The sequence below is a fragment of the Gigantopelta aegis genome, unplaced genomic scaffold, assembly GCF_016097555.1.
Source record: "Gigantopelta aegis isolate Gae_Host unplaced genomic scaffold, Gae_host_genome ctg3069_pilon_pilon, whole genome shotgun sequence".
Taxonomy (NCBI): domain Eukaryota; kingdom Metazoa; phylum Mollusca; class Gastropoda; order Neomphalida; family Peltospiridae; genus Gigantopelta; species Gigantopelta aegis.
The window spans coordinates 21,974-45,242 of NW_024533163.1; the positions used below are offsets into that span (position 1 = coordinate 21,974).

Consider the following 23,269-nt stretch of genomic DNA (forward strand, 5'->3'; position numbering starts at 1 on the left):
CCTGAACATCATTATATAAGGATATATAAGGATCACAAAATGATTTAAAAAACTACTACAAGTATTTCATGATCTTATTATGAAGAAGCAATCACAGTGACTTCCAATAAAGCACAAGCTAGTTGTTTTTATGTAGGTATAAACATATGTTTTAGGAAACATAAAAGTCATAAAATCTCCCAGTTTATTAAAACTATGCTTTCAAGCTTAGTCCACTTTTACAGTGATGAGAGTGAGACTTGAGTTTTATACACATGTGCAAGTGTCCATTCTTGTGCTACTTCTGCCAATACTCATACTGAAAAGGTGCTTGGAACTTCAATAAGTAATTGAATCTCTATATATTGAATGCACGTGTTCCCAACTTTGATTCCTTTTGACCAACTGTAAAACCTATCTGCATATTGGCACCACTAAGACAATTTATATAAGTACTTCTTCCATATTGATTTATTTATTATATGTACAAATACTTCCTAATGACTAAATACTGTGCTGACCATAATATGTATATTATATGAAAATGATAGATAATGTGTGATTGAAGAGAACATGCTTAGAGGACCTATTAATTAAGTTAATGCATGAAACATGCCTATATAATGACCATATGGGTAGGCATCCATAGATGCCGTGTATAGTCTAAAGGGCAAACAATATGACATATTCTAGAATTGTTGTGTTTTGTTGTTCATGTAGCACAACAATTCTAGAATTGGTACATTTCATAATTGATCTACAAAACCACTCACCTACATTGCACATAAATATATATGTCCATAATGTAGTAATCAGGAACTAAGATTGAAATGTTTGATAAATACTCTATTGTACACATATGATGCTCCTTCGATATTGATGTATACTAAGTCTGTAGTGGAAGATATATAAAGACATGTTAATAGATTATCTATAATGCAAAAATGTAGCTGCCCATTGGTTAGTGTTAAGTAAACAACAGATGGCACATGCCACTATTTCTAGACTGGAACAATTGGTATTTCAAAAGGTCAATAAGTGTTCCCATGCAGGTTTATATATATAGATGTTTCAAATGCTTAAAAATCACCTAGTCTACTTATCATGATTGCTAAGATGGTTTATTAGAAATTAAACAATTTTATTGCTTAGTTGAGTTCAATACAGTCATTATAATTATCTACTTTCTCTTTCATAGACTCCTGATTAAGATGTATTATTTTTATTATTTAATATGACAAAACCATATACAATGCTAGCTAGCTAGTTACTGTGTTTAACTATTTCAAATCTATACATGCATTCAATGTATAGTATTACTTTGCATCATTCCTTAGCTATAGATCACAGAGTCTCTCTTACTTTAATGCATGTCTTTTAAATATACAGAATTTATGACACAACTAAAACTCCTTTAAAATATCAGAAATAGAATCTGATCACATTATTAATTACCAAGACTATTGGAACAAGGTATATTGATAGTTTTACATACATGAATTTTGTAGTTTCCACCACAAAAGAATATTTTGTAAAAAGAATTTTTAAGAAAAGTGTGGGCAATTCCTTGTGGTATACAATGCACTGAAGATAGAAGTACATTATATCCATTGCCAGTTTTCTTTGTACATAAAATTAAAATTATCACTGTGTTTATTTAGCACAAACATCATGCATTGAAGTACAGAGTATGAGAATTGGTTGATGTTCATGTTAAATCGTAATATTATCTAGAACATTATTAACAGCCTGTAGAGGACATCTTATTAGGACATCCTACTTAATGAAATGGAGCTTTCATTTTATCAATAAAAAGACCAAACTTATGATATATATAATCTAGTGTATAATGTATCTTATAAGAGGACATCAAATAATGAAATTTATATAGAATTGGAATACCAGAATTTTATTCAGTACTTTAAGATTTTAAGGAAACAGTTCTAAGAAAAGCATGAGCAATCAACCTACATGAATGTGTCAGTAAATTATATCCACTGCTTGTCTCTTTGTGCATAAACTTACTTTGTTTATTTGGCACATGCATCATGCCTTATTAGGAGTAGGTATAGAGTATAGGAAGTTTGGTTGCTACTTGTGTTTGTTATCTTCTAGAAACTTAAATATGAAGAGCCTATAGAGAGTATTTTAATTAAAAAACAGACATTCTTCTTATGAATGGAACTTTTGTTTATGATACATCATTAAATACATCAAATTAAATGGATAATGTAGTATAATATAATTAATATTAAAATATCTTTTAAGAGGACATCAAAGGATGAAGAATTGGAGTATATAAAACCATGATCAAATGATGACATAATGTTAAAACATATTAAACTGTTTTAAAATGAAATAAACCTGTTTGATAAACAAATAGCCCATTGATCAAAATGAGATACTGCTTATTAAATAATATAAAAAACAATCTTTAACTAGAAAGGTTTTCTAATATAGAAGTATATGTACATTTAAGCTTAGAGGCACCGCATTTTCGTCATCAGGAATTGTATGCATTTAGACACAATTGTAAATTTTATAAAAATTGACAGATTTAAAATGGACATGCAGGCTTACTTAGCTAATTTGAATTAACGTTATACTATAAAAATGGAGAGTTTAAAGTGATCCATATGAATCTTTTACTTTTTAATATTAATTCACTTCTGCATGCTATAAAAATACTGTGCACTGTTTCAGATGCCAATTTTGCTTGTACAGTAGGTGAAAAGGTGAAAGGCACACCAATTAAAAATGTCGTTGATAATATGGAGGATTACTATATCCAACTGTCATGTGCATGTGATATGGTGCCACTTAGCACTTTACACCTCACTGACACACAAAATAACACTTTTGATAATTTTACTGTATTATATTAAACAAATGAAGCAACACAAGTATGCTTTGATACTGTTATTAAAGTTTGCTATAAAAATAGCATTAAGTACTTAGCAGCAACATATTGTAAAGAGCCATCAAAGTTGAGACCAACATAAGAAAGATAGTCTAATAGAAACCTCAATTGATTCCAGCAACATCTGTATAAATAGAAGAAAGTCAAGTTTGCTTGACGTCAAAATTTTAATGATTACCAGAATAAGAATATCCAAAGTTTTCAGCTTGTTTAAACATATCCTTGTGTGTGTAGACTGGTATGAAGGGAACAATACAGTCATTATCACTATGTCCAGCAAACTTAGGATCATTCTTAGGTCCATCATATTTACCAAACACTATCAATCGAAGCCAATTTTGCTGATACTTTTGAAGCCATTTTTCAAAGATATAATCTACCATGTGTGTGGTGATTGATAAATACTGGATCATTAGGTGAGGCTGCTACATCTCCCATTGTGCCTTCATTTAGTGTACCGTGTTTAATTAAATCCACATTGCTAAAGTTACCTATTCCTAGAATGATGTGCACCTGTGTGTGTGGGGGGGGGGGGGAGGGTAGACAACAAACCTGATCTCTGTATTATATAAAAACATTCACTTACTAAGTTGTGCAGGTGACGAGCAATACCATCACCAGAGTTGATCTCTAGATTTTTCAAAGTTACCACTAGGATTAGGTTCAAATCCCTCCAGAAAATTGCTAAAAGTATTTCAGAATATTTATTAAATGGTTCATTACTGTATAAACTCAGGTTTAAAGCTCTATTGATGGTTTGTTGACTAGGCCACTTAGAGTAGTCATTAGTACATTGAATGGGTGAAGGACAACGAATAATTGGCCTTATACCATCAGGATCATTAGGATTACATGTTTGATGCTTTTTTGTACTGTTATGAAACCAACAAACACTCTTCCAATTGTTTTCCTCCATAATATTTACTGTTTACAGTACCATCATTACCATTACTACCAAGTTTGTTAAAAAAGAATATACTTGTCCGATCATTAGGATTAGCCCAGTTCCAATATTGTATAGTAAAACTTGGATCATTTAATAATATTTGCATTTTCTCTTTCAAACCACAACAAATACAGACGATGCCATGTTAAAAATCCTGTTGACTCATGAGCATAATCATTTGCTAGTTTTAAAAATTAATACAAAGTAAACTCTAATAGTTAATATCAGTGCAACATACCTGATTCTTGTCTACCATAAGTATCATTATTGGTTTTAGCAGCATAATGATGCATCCATGTGAATAAATTATAGAGAGAAATGTTTACAACTTCTGCATTTCCATCCGTCTCACTAATTATAAGTATGACATAACGACTTTCCTCATGCTTTGATCTAGTTATCTTCCTATTATAATCCTCCCATTCATCATCAGTCATGTCCGCGATACTTTGACGTAGTCGTAGTGAGGATTTCGTATTGCAGTCGTCGCCTTCATAGCCAAATTTGCATTCACCGCAATCGTAACCAGCATAGTTTTCCGTTGCAATGACACGTTCGTTAAAGAAATAAGAGGGCCAGTTGCGACGAGGATCATCCCCGTTATTAGGATAGCCAGTATGACAATAAGAAGACACAGGACGACATTCTCCACGACCTAAGTTATTTCCGCATTCAGTTAATGCTCCGATTATATTAGTTGGAACTGGACCACACGTTCTATTTGTCAAGTTATTTTTACTGGAGCAAACTTTAGGAATTTGAGCTTGAACAAAACAGTAGTTGGTAACCGACAGCAGTAACCAAATGATTACCAAAGTTTCCATTTTGTGAGGTGATTTTAAGCGAAGGGATGGTGGTGCGGAAGACTGTATATGTGGTCAAATGCGGCGATTTATATAGCGAATGTGTAATGTGACGTCATTTAACACCAGCAGTAATAATTGCTGATCTATACTAATCTTTAGACCGTATATCCTAAAACTCGGAAACCGACTGGAATAATTTCGTATTAAATTGTGTCTACCTAGACATTTCCATATCAATCTGACATGGCCATGGACCCATGGTGTAAATTATATTGTACTTCATTGGTAATAAATACCATAAATACCACTGATGTATACTACTACCACTGCCACTGTGATAGTGTAGAATGCATATATATATATATATAATATTGTAATATAGTTCTCTAAGGACATAAGTAACTTAGTTATCAGTTCTGGTCACTACTGTGATACCCTATTATAACTATATTACCAACCTCTCACTACCTTAGACGAGGGTTGTCAACATTTTTCTTATAATGATTTCTAGTTTAACTATGTGTACACTATTTGAAACACACCAAAACTACATACATATGACTACATTTTTTACATGTAGACAGTTTTCAAAAGTGGTTAAAATTGTGTAAACAAGGAAATTATTATTCTAAGAAAAGCCTCAAATACCATTATACACTGTACTAGGCTAAATGCATGGCATTGTGAAGTGAATGTGAGCTTTTGCATGTCATTGTCATAAATATTAGATTTGGTGTCTAATGTAGAATATTGAAAGATTAGTATGGAAGCCCAGTGGGACAGTCCGAGATATAGGCGCCCTTATGGACATACAAAGGCTTCGAAGAGGCCTTTGTCTTTGGGTGAGCCATGCATTTCAAGCTGATTCACAATCTACAGGAGCCCAGTAGGGCAGTCTGACCTTCAGGGTATAACATATAGCGGGACAGTTTCAACCCCAAGCCATATAGCTTAATACTTATGTTAAGGTTAGGGGATGATTCCAGTATTAAAATATGCTGTCCAATGATAGATCTAGGGGTCCAGTGCAATTACTCCAAGTAGAAACCCACCGATACCCTGGCTCCACCAATACCAGTTTATTGCTAACACAGCTGCATTCTTTTGCCAACATTAATATTGATATATCACTTAGCTTCTAAGAATCAGTATAGTTTACTTAACTGACTGCTATCCACATGATGTTTCTGGGAAAAGTAATTGTGTATAGGCAAGCAATCAACTCCCATTCTAATGCTAACCATAATTATGAATAAGTTTATAATTTTGCATAATTTTCTACTCTTAGCCTATTCTAGGTATAGTTTGGATACATCTTATAATAAATCATTTTAAATGGACTAGTTTAATTGCATTTACATTAGTAGAAATTGTAGTTATTTAAAAAACAAAGTTGGTACACCAAGCAAAGTTTTCTGGTGAATTTATTGAATTTAGCACCAAAAGTACGAAGTTTGATAAGCCAGAAGAAACATACTGGGATGTATAACTCAACACACACAAGGCGTTAATAAGTGTACCTGGCAGGTTTATAAGCGTTCAGACACACTTATTAATTTCGTGGTCTACTTCTCTAATTGCTGTGATGTTAAGTGATTTTATCAGTTAGTTAAGTTCAGTAGAAAACATGTATAATTATCTTATATCACCCAACCTCTTCAAAATAGAAACCTAGTTTGATATACTTTACATTTTCTTAAATTAATAACTTCCTTGTTTATAACACACCATTATAATTACATTTAACCTGTGTACATGTAACATGTAATATTTACACAGTGGTTTGGTATGTAGGTAGGTTTGAAAGTGGTTTAGTGTAAACAGGAAATTATTTTTCTAAGAATAGTGTTGATAACTTCAAATGACGTATGCAAAATATGACAAAGTAGCTTTTCTATATTAAGAGTTGATGATAAAGTTATGTAGGACACCAGCATATATTCATAAGCTGCTAAAATGGTAAATCTTTTACATAGTCATAGACAATCCTGCAGACTTGAAATGTAAACCACTGGTAGAAGTTGCAATGATCTATATATACATATATTATACATACATACATACATACATACATATATACATACTATGTACGTACGTACACACACACACACACACACACACACACACACAACACACACACACACACACACACACCACACACCACACACACACACATACACACACACACACACACATATATGCATGCACACACTGTTGTGTTTTAATTATGCATCTGTATGTCATTATTATGTGTTGTTAGATGTAATGATATTGTGAGCATGCTCATTTGCACGTTGTTGCTCCATATATTTACTTTTTGTTGTTGTTATGTTATCTCTCCTTGCGTTATTCCCTGTTGTATCTCTATCAATCTTGTTATTTCAAAACTCAAAGTTATCACACATACATACATATATAGAAGAAATAGACCGTATATCCTAAAACTCGAAACTTTAGCCCAATCATCTTGTATACTGAGTTGACAGCTGTTTGATGAGTGTTTTGGACACAAAGCCAGGCAAGCCTTTGCCAATCCATTGGATGCGAGCAAGATGGAAGTTAATTTTCTGCATTATTTCATCTTCAAATCTAAAGAGTCCACTATGAAATTTAATTATGTGTGAAATAATTAATCTTGAATAAGAAACAAATATAACATGGAAAACACAAAACATAACAGATCAATTTGTATTGACCACAAATATGTAATAGAATTGATTGACTACTGAACTTATTAACTTATGAATTATTAATAGCGCAGTATCTAGTAATGTCTTCTGTTCATTGTCATGTCTTCTATTAAGAATGTTCTTCCATTTATTTTCATCATTAAAACACAACACCCAAAACAAGGAAAGAGATAGACATGTAGCCACACCTGTCAATACCATACAACTAGCTGTTATGTAGGCAACAAGTTTTATAATGATGTTCAATTATATGGAGATCTGGAGTAGTACCTGATGGAAATAAAACATTTATTAATTTTATCAATAACATATAGAAAAACAAGCAGTTAATTACCTTAATAGATATCTGATAAAATTGTAACAATTCAAATTTTTATTTATTCAATCTGTAATGATTCTATGATATGCAGTTTGTGTCAAAATTAAATAATGGGAGTGGCTAACTACTGCCTGTATATCATACACTCAGGTGTTTAGGTTTTAGGTTTTGGGATGGGATCTAGTAACAGTATAATACATACTACAATACGGATGATACCATTCCCACAACCATCACAAACATTTTGACACAACCTGTGTGCCAATAATTTCTAATATAAAGGCACAGTGAATAAAGAGGTGTGGTCTTATACAAAATCTTTAATTTATAATCTGTCTATTGTCTATTGAGATATCAGTAGACTATACTTTATAAAACAAGTAGGAGAAGAAAATTAGTCACCAAATTTATAACAAGCAGTTATACAATAGTCAATCATTATTATTGTGGTGACTATTATGTCATAATGTTCTTAACTCAGAATATAAAATTTCTTATAATAACAAGCAATACACTGAAGATTTGTTGGAAATTCATAATACATGATATGAATATGTTTTAGAGCTATTGTATAAACAGGTTGTTTGAAGAGAAGAAATTTGATATCATTAGTTACTGTATATTGTGAAGTATAAACTGTTTATGAATTATCAAGCTCTAAACTTCAAGATGCATTGTATAATGTTGAGCATTTAAATTACACAGTACAGCAGGGATGTTGTAATTTGTAATTGATAATTGTAATGAATTACAATTAATTACTTTTGGCAAGTAATGTAATGGTAATTGTAATTCAAAATTTTTTATGTAGGTGTAATTAGTAATTGTAATTGAAATATTTTGTAATTGATGGATCAATTACTGGATCATATTGTGCAAAGCATTTTTGCAAGTTTACATATTACAATAGATTCTACGTCAAAATAGATCACACTTGTTAGCAAAAAATTAGCTAATCTTGTTTTTTTGAAGCATCTTACGTAATTGTAAATTTGTAATTAAGTAATTGTAAATTGAATAATCCCAATTAAACCTTGAAGTAATGATTACATTTTTATGTCAGCAGTAATTGTAATTGTAACCATTACAACTTTATATGATCAGTAATTGAGTTGTAATGATTAACATTTGTACATGTAATCACAACATCCCTGCAGTACACATTGTTCTGTTAAGTTAAACAAAAATAAACTCCAAGCAGAATACAACTATATAGAACACAAAGTGGCATATAAAATATGAATATTAATAACAAACCATTATATACATGTACATGTCCTCTCACCTATTAAGATCAGTACTGCTCCAACAATTGAAAAGGCAACTGACCACATTGCATTGAGACCAGCACAAAGTAAAATAACTCTTGGACACCCTATGAATGCTAAATAAACTCCACCAATCGCTGGTATAAGACCAATAATAGCACCAATTTTTTACCAATGCCTTCACAGAAACTAAACACTAATGCTGCTGTTACAATATAAAAAATATAGCTGCTAGAAACCAACAATACCACATAACAAACGATGAATAGGATACAGTGAACTATGTGGAAAAAAAAAAAAAGTGATTGCTTCAAATTGCACAATATATACATAACTAGTATATAAAGATAACTATTTCATACAAGGCTATACCCTTTAATAAACTTGTTCCCAACCAGTAGGTCTGTTACTCATAAGCATTACCCAGCACTACTTTTTGAAAAATATTTAAATCTATACAATGAAATATTTAATTAATAGTGTTTATTTGTCCAGAAGGTACTTTAGTGTGAATAGTTTTATTTAGGGGGTGGGGTCAGCTTTAGAAATATTGACTTCCTGTCAGAGCCTATTGAACATTGACCAACTACTGAATGCTAGCTAAGTAGAAGCAGGGGATATAATCTTATATTAAGAAATATCCTAAAACTTTGCTAAGAAAGCTTATTAAAAGAACTGTCTGTGAGAGTAGGGGGAGGGGACTAAAGTCTATGTCTTTACAATATCTCAATTCAACTATAACAAACCAATTGTATCTGATATTAATAGTCAAGATTATCATATCAATTTTACTTACCCATTTCTACCTGGAAAGTTAAAACTAAGCACTGACAACTCACTTTATATTTTAGGGGAGTGTCTACATATGTGTTGTAATAACTTTTATATCATTTCAAGGACTTACATAATGTTAATATTGTAAATTACTAATATTTAAAATAATATTCAAACAATGAGTCACATAATGGTAATAGTTTGTTGCATCAACTAGATATCCACTCTGGCCAAAACTAGATCAGTGTTATTGGTCTATTAACCTATATATAATAATAGTTAAGAGAAAATACAATCATAATTGACATTTAAATGAAAAATAGGATTCAAATTGAAGTACCCAATGTTTATGCAAAAATTACTTTAAACAAAAAGTCTAGTATTGATTGCAATAATCATATTAACAATAATAAGAATATATTAGAGCTACATACCCTGAACATATACGATCATTAGAAACATAAACGATTCAAAGCATCATCACTTTCACCCTAAGATAGAAATAATACAAGTTCTAAACTCCCTATTTAACAGAATGTATACAACATTACTTATAGTCTATTATAATACATCTATAAAGTTGTATTAAATACATTGTTGTGATACATTAACATACCGATCCTCTTAAAAAACCACCAAAAGCATAGGGTTTGTAATTACCCTTAATTCTGCCAGTCTTTTCATCAACCTAAATAATAAATACATATATAAATGTCTCCTCATTTGATCTAATATCAGTTTTGTTAGCATTTGAAGATTAATGGCTTGCGGTTAATAAGCGTATGCCACACCTAAACTCCACCCCTAAATGTTTATTTGCTAGCACATGATATACATGCAGGTCATGTACATAACATTTACAATTATGTATTTGTTACCTCAGCAACATTAATCTGTACAGAAGCGTGATCCTTAGCTGAATAATACGTTGTGTATAGGCACTACAAAACAAAATAACTACAGATACTTTTAATAAGGTTCATGATACCATTTTCGTGGAATATATCACATCTACAACCTCTCCTGCATCGTTTTGCATATTGATAGTCTCTTCAGGTAATCTATGGAAAGACAAAATGAAGTAAAACATTTCTTACTAACCTAATCGAACTTCAACACCATGTGCTCTTGGAACGTATGCGCATGCGCAATACCCACGTGTCTTTACAAGTTGGAAACTATGGAAGTTGAAGATTTAGATGTACATAGATTGAGATTCTTAGATTTAAGCCCAAAGCCATTTACGTGTCTGGCTTTCAACTCATCTAGTAACCATTTAATATCTTGCAGTTGGAAGATCAATAGTTTTTCTATAGAGATATGGCGCTATGCTGGTTATGAACGACAATTTATCCACACATGACTATCCCAGGGAGGGAAGATACATCAGTAGAGAGTTTGATATGGTGCCATGATCGACTGCTCTCAGCAGGACTCACAGGTAAGTTAAATAATGCCTTAATCTTTTAGCCAATTGTCTATTGACCAATCATTTGGATATATTATAAAATTTGAGCATAAACTAATTTTCCTTTGGGATAAACTACAATTATAGATATCTGTAGGTTTTATATACGAGTGGACCACGTCATCTTTCATCCTGTTCAATCTGCTGATGCTATGGGGTCAGCCATATGGTGTATGGACCAGTAACAGTGATAAGACTATGTTTAGTGTGTTGGATGTGATGACGGAAAGGTAAATGAGCTAACCTGGATTCTGCTATTATTTAAAAGTGTTAGATAAATTGTTAATACAAGATAGGCCAAGTAGGGTAAACCTGTTCTCATCCATCTTTATATATGGTAACATCCACACCCACTGATAAAACATGTACTACCTGATTGTTATCAACAAAGTGCAATTAATATGAATAACTGCTTTAATTAAAATAAGGGGTCAGAGTTTTATTTCAACATTTCCATGTTATGAACATCGACACATAAGCCAGGTTTATTTGCTTAATGCATCATTTATGACTGCATGTTATGTTTGGAAAGCTCTAATATAAATTAAAAAAAGCTAGCTTACTCTCTCCTTTGTATTGCTTACCTTTCCAACACAAGATAAAACTAACCAAATCCCAATGTCCGATATTTAGGCAAAAGAGAAATGTCAGGATGAGTTTATATTCAACTTTTCAACTTGAACCATCTTCTTTAATTGCATAGTACATACTTTAAAAATAAAAATAAGGGACTTGTCACAATGATCTTTTGTGTTTTTAAGAGATTATATTTACACTAATTATGTAAATTGTTGACATTTTTGATTAATGTGATAGTGATAAATTTATTAAATTTAGGTTTGTCTCTATGAGCTCTTAAATGGTGCACTCTCCTACTTCCGTACACTAGACCAAACAAGAAAGTCGTAATCTCTCTATATTCGTGGGGCAACAGCCACATCCCTCATCGCTATTGGTTGTGCAGATAGCACTATGAAGAGTGTTAGATTCAGACACAGGTCATTGTACTCTTCGAATTACATTAGACAAAGTAGGATCACATGATACACTTATCTGGGATGTCAAGTTTTTAAGTGACAGAACTATTATAAGTGCTTCTTCTGTAGCTAAGATTCATTTTTGGAACAGTCGATTTGGTACTTTGAGCAAAGTTTTAAAATCCTCCATGTGCTGATGTATTAAACATTGTGTTAACGAATCTGAAGATATAATATTTGCAGCTGGCAGTGATCATATAAAATTGTCGATTGAAGAAAAGTGAGTTCTGATGGCTCACAAACGTGGGTGCAGGCACAAAGATATACGACCTCAATACTCATGATGTCAAAGCATTAGTTGTTTCTAAAAAATGGTATCTTAGCTTATGGCGGGTGTCGATACCCAACCTGGCTGAACAACATTCGAAAAATTTGAGCAGATACCCAGTATTAAACATTCACCATTGCTAATTGGCATAATCAGGTCAAAATTAGCTTCAGCCGGTAACATTTTCCTCTTTCAAATAACAACTCGTTGAAATTATGGAAGATACTCCAACAAACCAAAAATGATTCACACACTTCAAAGATTGCTCACCTTGATAAGGATGCTCTTCGTTAATTAATTATTCACAAATATTCTACAAAAATCATTTTAGGATCAGCTAGCAATATTAGAAAAAGAACATCTTTCTATCTAGCTGGGTTACACTCCACTTCTTAGGAGATTAAAACACCTCAACACCCAAGCATCTCTTAGCAAGTGCTATATACACCAATGCTAGTGTGTTAGTTATTTTTTTTCTGAATGTCGATGAGATTGTGGCTATATGGGGTAAATATAAGTTTCTAGCCACAGTGCAGGTGCATTGGTACAGGGGCATTACCAGCTTGGTTCTGTTGGCTTCAATGGAGAACGATGGCATTGATATAGCATTGGGTTTAGTTACTGGTGGAATACAGGTTGCATCACTAGATAATCCATTGATGAAAGAGTTGATATTCAATTTAAGAATTTAATGGAGAGAAACAAAAGAAGGGCACATGTTGTTAATCTTCCGTATAGGTCCGTGTGGTCAATACTTGCTGCTGAATGAAGATCGTATCGTATTGTTTTATTTGGAACATCATCTTACCAATTATTACTACCACTCCCTTGTCTTGATAACACTTTTTCCACCCACGTTTACTCTTTGAGCATTCTAGTTGTTGATACTTCACTAGTCAAGATCAGGAGCTGTATTTCCCATGAACATCAAAAAATGAGAACTTGATGTCTTTAGGTAGAGTTGTATCATCAAGATTTAATGTTAAGCGCAATGGATGTATGAGTAAAGGATTGTTGACTATTTCAACTCAAACCAGGTGTTTGTTTTTGTCTATGATAAAGATGGCTCTAATATTATAATAACATATCGAGGTCAAAGTGGTTGCAAGCACAGGGATGTGACAGATGGTTCGTCTTGGAAAAAAAACGAAAGTTTAATTCGAGGACTCTGTTCCAAATATCATGTTGAGGAATATAAGGATTTATGGTTGTTGGTGTCTTGCAGTGTGGTGAATTGATTGTGGTAGAGAAACCATGGACTGATGTGTTGAGTATTTTACCTCCAACTATACAAATTGATCGTTATGGTACATAAATTATTACTTTTTAACTAATGCTTAATTATCATATTTTGGGTGGAGTTTAATAACACTGCGCATGCTCAGTAGCTTCAGCCACGCCTAAGTATGTAATAAAAAAATAAATTTCCGCGGCAACAGCAAGAACAGTAAAGTTCACAACTCGAAAAACACTCTCTTTGTTTTGATCTTGATAGGGTGGGTAAAGTTTGCACTACTAAACTATCATATATTATATATTATCAATTTTGTCTTTTTAGAGTTAGTAAGTAAGTAAAAATGAGTCGTCGCAAGGAGACAAAAACGGCCCAAAGTCCAACCTCTAATAACTGCACAAGAAGGTGACTCACCTCGTGGAAAGAACGACAAGAACGAGCAAGAAGGAATTCCTCTTCAAAGGTACAGTTCATAACACATCTTAATATCTTTATAATTGTGTTGTCTACTTTTAGGGCAAGTCAAGATCTGCTTAAGCACTCTTCAAGTTGATGCTAATGATTCTTCCTTACTTGTTGGTAGTGGAGACGGAAAACAAACTAAAACTAAAATTCCAAGCAAACACAGAAAAGAGCCATCAAAACAGAAAGAGAGTCACAGATATGAACGCATTGCTAGATCTACGGTCAAACCTGCCTTACCTGAAATACCAGTAGTTGTAAATAAAGATGGATTGTTAGAGATTGAGGAGGAGGAAAGAAGATATTATATCTGAGTGAGTTTTGGAGTACAGACAGAATCAATGGATTTTGAAAATAAGGTATGCAATTAAAGCATATTTTTAACTAGAATGATGAAATACATTTGTTTGCCCTTAACAACTCATTTAGTTTTTCTGTTTGTTTTATACATAAACTCATTATCATGTGTATACAAAACTCTCAGAAAGAAATTCTTTGTAATAAAAAATAAAAAAACGCTTTTTGTTACTTATAACTACAACCTATTCATTTTAATTCTGATGTACCATTATTTATACCAATCCATATTGAGTTCTTAATTTGTCATATAATACATGTTATTACAATCTTTACACATTATTTAGGGTGTCCAAACTGAGTTACCACCAGAACAGTCCATTCATTATCGAATGTGTACTGAAGGTAGGATATCCTATTGTCCGTAATGCCCTAGTTTTATAATATTAAACAATTCTCTAGCTTTATTTTAATATACCTTTATATAGTCTATGTACATGTCTGTGATATTATATTTTATTTTTTCTAGAAACACCACCAATAGAATACTGGCAAGAACTAGCTGAACAACGGAGAATAGCTTTGCTGAAGCTCTTACTGAGAATGAACAGGTGAAAATTCACTATATGACTATCACTGAACTTTTATAGTACCTTTAACTGTTTATATTATGTGATTTTGTTATATGAATAATAGATTATACATTATTGACTCCTCAAATTTTATTACTTGTAAACTTTAATTATGAAGAGCATCTAACATAATGAGTTACATCTATACTGTGAGGTCCATATACACAACTATGCACAGAAAAATAGATACACCCACACAACAAGAATTCCATAAATGAATGTTAATTAACCTTTTGTATTTATTAAACATAATTTAGTTTGACTAGCCACAAAAATTAAATTAAGTCTTTATTTTATTAACTTACTAACCACTATTTGTATACATCAAATGTATAACTACATGGAATATTATAATATTTATTAAATTCTATTCCACAGTTATATGAAAAAGATAGAACAGCTACAAGAGGCGATGAAAGAGGAAAGAAACGAAAACAACAACACTCTGAATATTTCCGTTCAGTACAAACTTACCTGCAGACAGTAACAATTCCTCTTCATCTCCCTAGGCCATAAAAACAATAGATAATGTTGTATTATATTTTACAATATTCTACTAGTCATGTACAGACTGCAGAGTCTTGTGCATTATTTTGTAAGTACTTCTGTGTGTGTGCTTCTAAGATTTGTCTGAATGTATGTGAGCAACATTTTATCTTCTTTACCTTTTATTGTCAAGAAATATTGTAGTTTACTTCAGGTATTTTCAAAATTAATATTAATTTTACTTCTATATTAATTTTATTGAAAATTACTTAGTTATTCATTGATTATTATTGCTTTGATAAGTACGGTGCACCCCCTCCTTGGTCCATAAAATGGCTACTCGTACGTTTCGTGCTATGAGCCAAAATCTAGACGATGGTGTCTTTGTACTACCAGGCCATTACTGGCGCGTTGGAAAACGATATAAAGATCTCGAATGCCTCGCTTTAGGTGGCAATGGTCTCATCTGTAAGGCTGTTTTGATACTCAACACCTCCAAGAGGGTTGTCATCAGTAAAAGAGACAGTCTCTACTTCTTAAAACGTACTGCCAACGTGATCTACGTGAGCTTCAAGTCTTTCACGTCTTCAAAAAGCATTAGGAGAAGAATGTCCTATAGCAGCGTTAGTAGAGATATATTTGTGAGCCTTCTAATCACCAATTACCGAGGATACCAGTTCTATATTGTCCAAGAAGCAAAAGAGGGTACCCTGAAATTCTTCTACAGTCTAACCTTCTGCCCAATTCTGATCAAGTTAAACTTCTAATGTATCAGTTACTACGTGCTCTCAAATTTATTTCATTCAGCTGGCATAATCATCGATGTATACGTCCCAATGAATATCCTTGTCGCCGCAGACTGTGATTTAGCAGTATGTGATTTCAGATTAGCTGCTGTCAATGGCATTGAAAGTGATCCCAATTTTTGAGCTGTTACGATTTACTGACTCATATCGTGTTGAACACTTACATATTGGGCACCTGAAGTTCTTATCAATGAGGAACTGACCAGCCTGTCGTTGATGTCTGGTCCTGCTGGCTGCATTTTTGCAGAACTCCTCACTTGGATCTAGATTGTTTGGAAGTTCTGATGTTCGTGAACAGCTTGATCTGATTTTTTGGTCTAACTAGGTGCTCCCACTTTAGAAGACTTGTCATTTGTTGAAGGAGATGCCAGTCGCACTTGCTCTTAAAGCGATTTAAACCTTGTCCTTCATCATTTGAGGAACGTTTCAAAGACATCGATCCAGATGCTCGAGATCTTTTAAAGAAAATGCTTGTTTTTAACCCCAAGAAGCGTATAACACTGAGCAAGCATTGAAGCATTCTTATATGATGGACTATCATGATCCATCAGAAGAGCCTATATATAGTGCTGAGACACCGTTATCTAATGAACTCCTTGTCTCCGATCAACCAGTAGAGGCCCTCCGTTCTACACTCATTCGAGAGGTACAAGAAATTAAAGCATGGGTTAGATGCACCTCTTGACACACCTCAATGGTTAAATGGCCACCCATGGCATGTAGGTAGCCGATATAAGGACCTTGAATTTCTTTCTAAAGGAAGCAATGGTTCTGTATGTTATGCAACAGATACCATCAGTGTGAGAACGTGTCGTCATTAGTAAAAGAGATGGTCTATATTCGAAAGATTACTGTCAGCGTAACTTGTGTGAAATTCAAATCCTGACACGGCTTCAACTTTTTTATCCTGAAGATTTGGAACCATTTTCCACGTATATTGGATTTATCCTGTAATCCTCCTAATCTCACTGGTTAAAGTGGCCGCAGCTGTACGTTGTCCAGACAGCTCTTGATATAAATCTTGAAGATATTATGATATATCAACGCCTTAAAGCAGATCAGATTTGGCTTGTTATGTACTCAATTTTTTGGTAAGTTTGAAGCTATTAATTCAGCTGGCATTGTTCATCGTTGCCTACGACCTCGTCACCTTTTGTTGACTAGTGAATTAGATTTATGTTATTTGTGATCTTCGTCGTTCATTATTTGCGGGAAAAGTGAAAACTGTGGTGAGGAATACAATTGGACTGGAACATCTACCGAAGGTAGTTGGCGATACCTTTCTCCAGAGGCTATTTGTTATGATCAACAGAGTACTGCCTGTGATATCTGGTCTGCTGGGTGCATATTTGGGGAAATGTTATTGGGCCGTCCTTTGTTTCCAGCTGATGCCCATGCTGCAAATATTTTTCAAATTGGTTTTGCTACACTTGGTCGGCCTAAGATGCAAGATCTTGCATTCATCAAATCAGAAATGGGTCTTCAAGTTCTCAAAGAACTAAAAGTGGATCAAGCACGGTCGGTTAGATGATTTACTAAAGGAAAAGAATGTCAATCCACATGCTATTGACTTACTTAAGCAATGCTTCTCTTTAATCCTAATCAACGAAATTACTGCTTCAAAAGCACTCGAAACATCCTTATTTTTGCCAAACTCCATGACCCAAAAGAGGAGCAGTGTACACCGGCAAAAATCTGACTGATGAATTAGTCACAACTGAAATGCCAACGGCACAATTTCGATCCAAAATACTTGAAGAAGTTTATAAGTTTCACATCATAACAATTCTTGCCAGTTTAACTAGTGAATGTAAAAGTTTTGATATCTTCTAATGTAAATGTAATTGTGGAGGTTCTTCTCTTTAAAAATCATGATTTAGTGTGTTAATCTATCTTGTAGAATTTAATTTTTTTTTAATTTTTTTAAGACCAAAATTAAAATTAATTATTTTTGGCACGGGTCTTTTATAATTTTACTTACTTTGTCATAGCAACAGGATAATAAATAAATAAGCGCCAAGTTCCGCGAGCATGAGGGAAGAATTAGTAGTTTGAGGAGGACATGGCAGAAGCAGAAAGGTTTGTATATGAAATTATTTCTTTTTAACTGTCTCTTTGTTTGTTAGAGAATTACTGACTCCCTTTCCAAAAGAAGAAGCCCTTCAGAGAATCTTTTAAAGTTTGTTTTTTTTTATTCTTTCTTGTTGTAGAACAACACCCCCTGTACGCCCTCCTTTCCTCCCTCCCTTCCTCTCTCTCTCATACACACACACACACACTCAGCTTCAAACTTTTACAAAGGTGAGAGAAGTAGATGAAGGAACTGACAGCATAATGACGTTACTAGTTTGGTTAGTTTCCTTTATATATAACATCATAAAGTATTAACACATAGGGATCAACACAGGTAGTGATGATCTGTTAAAAGTCATGAAAGAAAGACGTAAAAAGAGAAAAGCTATGGGTATGTCATACATTCACCATTAGTCTAATAAACTTATCTCCATACACATTTTTCTTATTTATATCTAGCTTCCACACCTTGATAGCTCTTTACCATCCACCAGCACTTCAACCAACTTGGTTCACTTCCTCCTCTTACATCAACAGGCATAGAACAAGAACAAGGTAAGTAATCTAGAAAATGTGTCCTTTTTCCTTCCCATCAAGATCTCTCTGAACTACCTGCGGGGAGGTTCCAATGTCCGCCGACTCAAAGCTATACGAGAGCAAATTCGTTCAACTAGATTTGATAACCTTCCTTCATCCATGCCTCAACTCAAGTACATGTAACTAAGTATGCTACTATAATGATGTTTTGTTATAGAAACCTCTCTCTGAGAGACAACTCCCCCATATCTATTGGGTTTTGGTATAGAATGCCAGTAATCGATGGCGACTTTTTGTCGGCAAAACATGACTGAAGTGAAGAATAAGGTATAACTGTAATATAATAGATTAATATAAAAGATATTTATTGCATTAGTTATCCTATTACTCCAGTTTACTCAACTAGGTCTATTGTAGATGTGATTATGTAAGTTGATAATCATTTAAAACCATTTGTGTCCTCTGTACAAGTTTTACATATTGGATTCTAGGATAGATGCTGCCCTCACACAATATGTATCATCTGTATATAATTAATAAACTGTAGAATATAAAAAGTATCAAATAATGTGACTATTATGACATTTAGTCACATACTAATTATCGATTATATAAACAATCAATACATGTACACCATAATACCAACAAGCATATTGACAGACTTCTATGTTGTTTATTTTGTAGGTGTAGAACCAAAATCTATTGAGTTTTTCACTGGTAGTCCCTACTCCAGTCCCCACCATTATCAAAGAGGAGAAGAAACAGACATGATAGAATAACTACACTAGAAAGAAGACAGAGATGTAATGGGACAAGGGGAGAAGAGAGGAAGAGGAAAAGAGATCGTTCAGCTTTGTTTAGATGAACAAGTATTATCAATGATTGTTCCTCTTGTTTTAGGCTGCTTTTCAGGCTGTTCCTCTTTCTGAAAATGAACAGCCAATGATGTTATAAAGAGTACAAAAGTATGGGTTTACCGCGCTACATTCCATATCAAGAAAGAATGGACAGAGAAAAGAGATTTACTTTGTACCTAGCAGGGAGCAAGGTGAGTATGCATGTATCACAACATCTTTTTGTTTTGCTTTGTCTACAAGCAGCCGAGATAGCTCAGTTGGGAGAGCGTTTAACTGAAGATCTAAAGGGTCCCTGGTTCGATCCCGGGTCTCGGCATTTTTTTTTTTCCCTCGTGATACTTTCAAAAAATATTTTTTCCTTTTTTTTCTCAGTTCCTCTGGTGGAAAAGACACCAGGACAGGCTCAACCAGTTTTTCTTGAAGATCTGGACTCCATACAGGTCTACGTCCAAATGTCACCATTGGTAATCTGGGCTACATTGGAGAATAGATTACTAACTAAGGCCTGATAAAGGTATACAAAATTGAAGTTATCATTCTAGTTTGATGTTTTGTTGTTGATCACTTTAATATTAGGGTCAAGTTGGTTTGGGTGGGATGGCATGTTACTGACTAAACCATATTCGCTAAAAGAACTGGTTACCAACCCTCTTATATAGCAGAGATGAACAACACGTTTAGTACATCATGAGGTAAGTATACCACAATCAAACTTTGAAACATAGTAACAATCCTGTTTGTTAGCCTGAAATGATGTTCAAAGCCGATATTTTATACAAACAAGAAGGATGGTATGTCTACTATATACTATAGATAGTTATAGACCTATGAATACACTTAAGATTATTCTTTCCTTTAGATAATTGTAGTGATATATATCAATTGGAGTTGTTTTCTTGGACAGATCCAATTTGAGCATCATCCCTTATTTAGTGTAGAGCATGTTGTTGAGTTCAGCACTACAGAGACAATGTGAACAGTATCATGCCAACAGATAGAGGCCGACTGATTAACAATATCGACAAAAGGTACTCTATAATTGAATAATACATAAATAAACAATGCATTATTTAGTATAAAGTTTTAATATTGTTTTTTGTTTTTTTGTTTTTCTTCTAGCTACAAGCACTTCAGTATTCTATTCATAGCTTACAACAAAAACAAGGTAATCTAAAAACTCTACTGAACTAGAAGACACTCAAAAGAACTAGAAGACACTTCAAAACAGATACAGCATTATTCTCAACAATTATTCCCCACATCAGTATGACCTAATCATTTCTGTTGCCTAGATACATCAATACGTCAGCAAATAAAACAAATCATTGTACAGATTACAGCGTTAGTACTTAGCATTCCTTGAAACATGGAAATAAAAAGAGAGTACGAGAAGAACAAAGCTATGCCTCCACTAACGTAAACTAACTGTTCACAGGTACTACTGGTATGTATATCTACCAAATAATCTAATATAATTATAACAGGATTACTACTGATGCTGTTTTTGAGGAAGCTCAATTACAGAGAGATATTGATGATGAACTAAAGGAAAGAAAGTATGTTTCTACCATTTTATTATAAATTATGTTTGTTGTCTCTCTCTCTTTTCAGAGAAGACTTTGAAATTGCTAATACTGATCACAAAATGCGTTTACAAATCTGAGCTGGCTGATTGGAAAGCATATGAAAAGCCAGAGTTATGTAGATGTACAATGTATATAATTATATTGATTATTTATATTCATTAGAGAAAAGCTATTCGTCAACAAGCTAGACAAGAATCCAGCCAAACCCAACCTCCTTCAACAACTGAAGTTGATCCAAGCAGTCAAACAGAGACAGCTTCATTGATATCTATACCACCTGAAAGTTAGTCTAATAGTTTAACGTGTCCATATGTCTGTTTGTCTCTCTGTCTAGGACCACGCCCAATAGCACCACCTTCATTTAACGAACCACATGTTCGACAAGAATTGTTAGAATATTATCATCAGTGTCATTGTAAACCAGGAGAACCCAAACTTATACCTCATCTGCTTGTTGAATTATCCCAATCACACAACACACACCAAGGTTGGAAATGTACCTCTAATATTATGAAGCTGGTTACAATGTGTATATCAGTACATTATACGTTACACTACTAGATATAAATAGCTACTATAATATAGGATAGTAGTTTTCTAAGCAGATTATGAGTCAAGCCCTTGATATGCTTCAAGCATTTTATTGTCACACAAATTGAGTTGTCACATACAAGCAATAAATAGTTAACTCAATTAGTTCATTTTTGAATTAAACTAAATGTTAATATTTGAATTCCTGATTCATTGTACATCTCTAGAGATGAACAACATCGTAGAGATGCTATTGAAAAGGAACTAAATATAAATCAAGGTACTCTATAATAATAAGAAGTTTGTGCTACTAATGAATGGTGAGTAACCATATACCCATCATGTGAAGGTTCATAATGGATTGTTGTGTAGTTCTCTTCATAGTGACTTTACTGATTTCATTTTAATGACGTACTCAAAGTCAATGTTTGTTTGAATGGCCTTATAGTATTGAACTACAGGTATGTACGTGTTTCTATATGTTAATTATTGTTAATCTCTCTCTCTCTCTCTCTCTCTCTCTTCTCTCTCCAGTTCATAGATACATCCTCTCTTCTTCCTGTCATTGTCGCTCATCTCTATGTTCCTATACCAGATAGTTTCTCAGACATCACAACTGCTTGTAAAGAAAATATCAATTTAGTTCAAATCAAAGATCTAAATTTGATCACACTGCAGGTGGGAAGTGGTATTTAATCACTTTCTGTCCATTATTTATTAACTATATAATAGGCCACATCCTCCTCTTCTCCCAAAGAATGGTGAATTGATTACAAGTGGTCACATGACTATCACTGTTTGTTGGGGAGAGAGAAGATAGACAAGCTCTTTGTCCACCATTGGGCATTGGTCAAAACCAAAGGTACATATAAAATATGTAGTTAGTCATTGCTCCTCTACTTAGATCTTCTAAATTGGACAGTATTGCTCATGTTGGAGTGATAGGTGTTAATAATGTACCAATATTAAGAAATGGATAGGTAATAGTAAATATGCTATTGTGAATGACATTACCAAGTGTACATGTATATAGAGGAGGCCCATCTTGATCCTAATGATCCTAGAAATTGGGAACTCCTTCAATTATCTGAGGTATTTAATAAAGCACACTGACCTACACACAATTGTATGTTTGTGTACAAGACTGAACACTGTGTATTACTTATACAAATATTACTATATGTCATATTTATATATTTTGTCTTTTTCAGTCTATTCCTAGTACTCAAGAAGAAACTAGCTATTTTTAGATTGATCAAAATTGATGAAGATGCTCTGTTTGTGGCAGGAAGA

General features: G+C 33.3%; 1 protein-coding gene and 1 non-coding gene across 2 annotated transcripts; one reads left to right on the forward strand and one right to left on the reverse strand.

The window, feature by feature from the left end:
- Positions 1-3,066: 3,066 nt before the first annotated feature.
- Positions 3,067-9,728, reverse strand: LOC121391894 (tyrosinase-like). The gene is given in 5 exon segments (XM_041523365.1): positions 3,067-3,282; positions 3,284-3,342; positions 3,879-3,951; positions 3,953-4,026; positions 9,725-9,728. Coding segments are annotated over 5 exon segments (426 nt in total).
- A 10,373-nt stretch (positions 9,729-20,101) lies between these two features.
- Positions 20,102-20,175, forward strand: Trnaf-gaa. Its single transcript has one exon. It is a non-coding gene; the product is annotated as a tRNA-Phe (tRNA).
- The last annotated feature ends 3,094 nt before the right edge of the window (positions 20,176-23,269 follow it).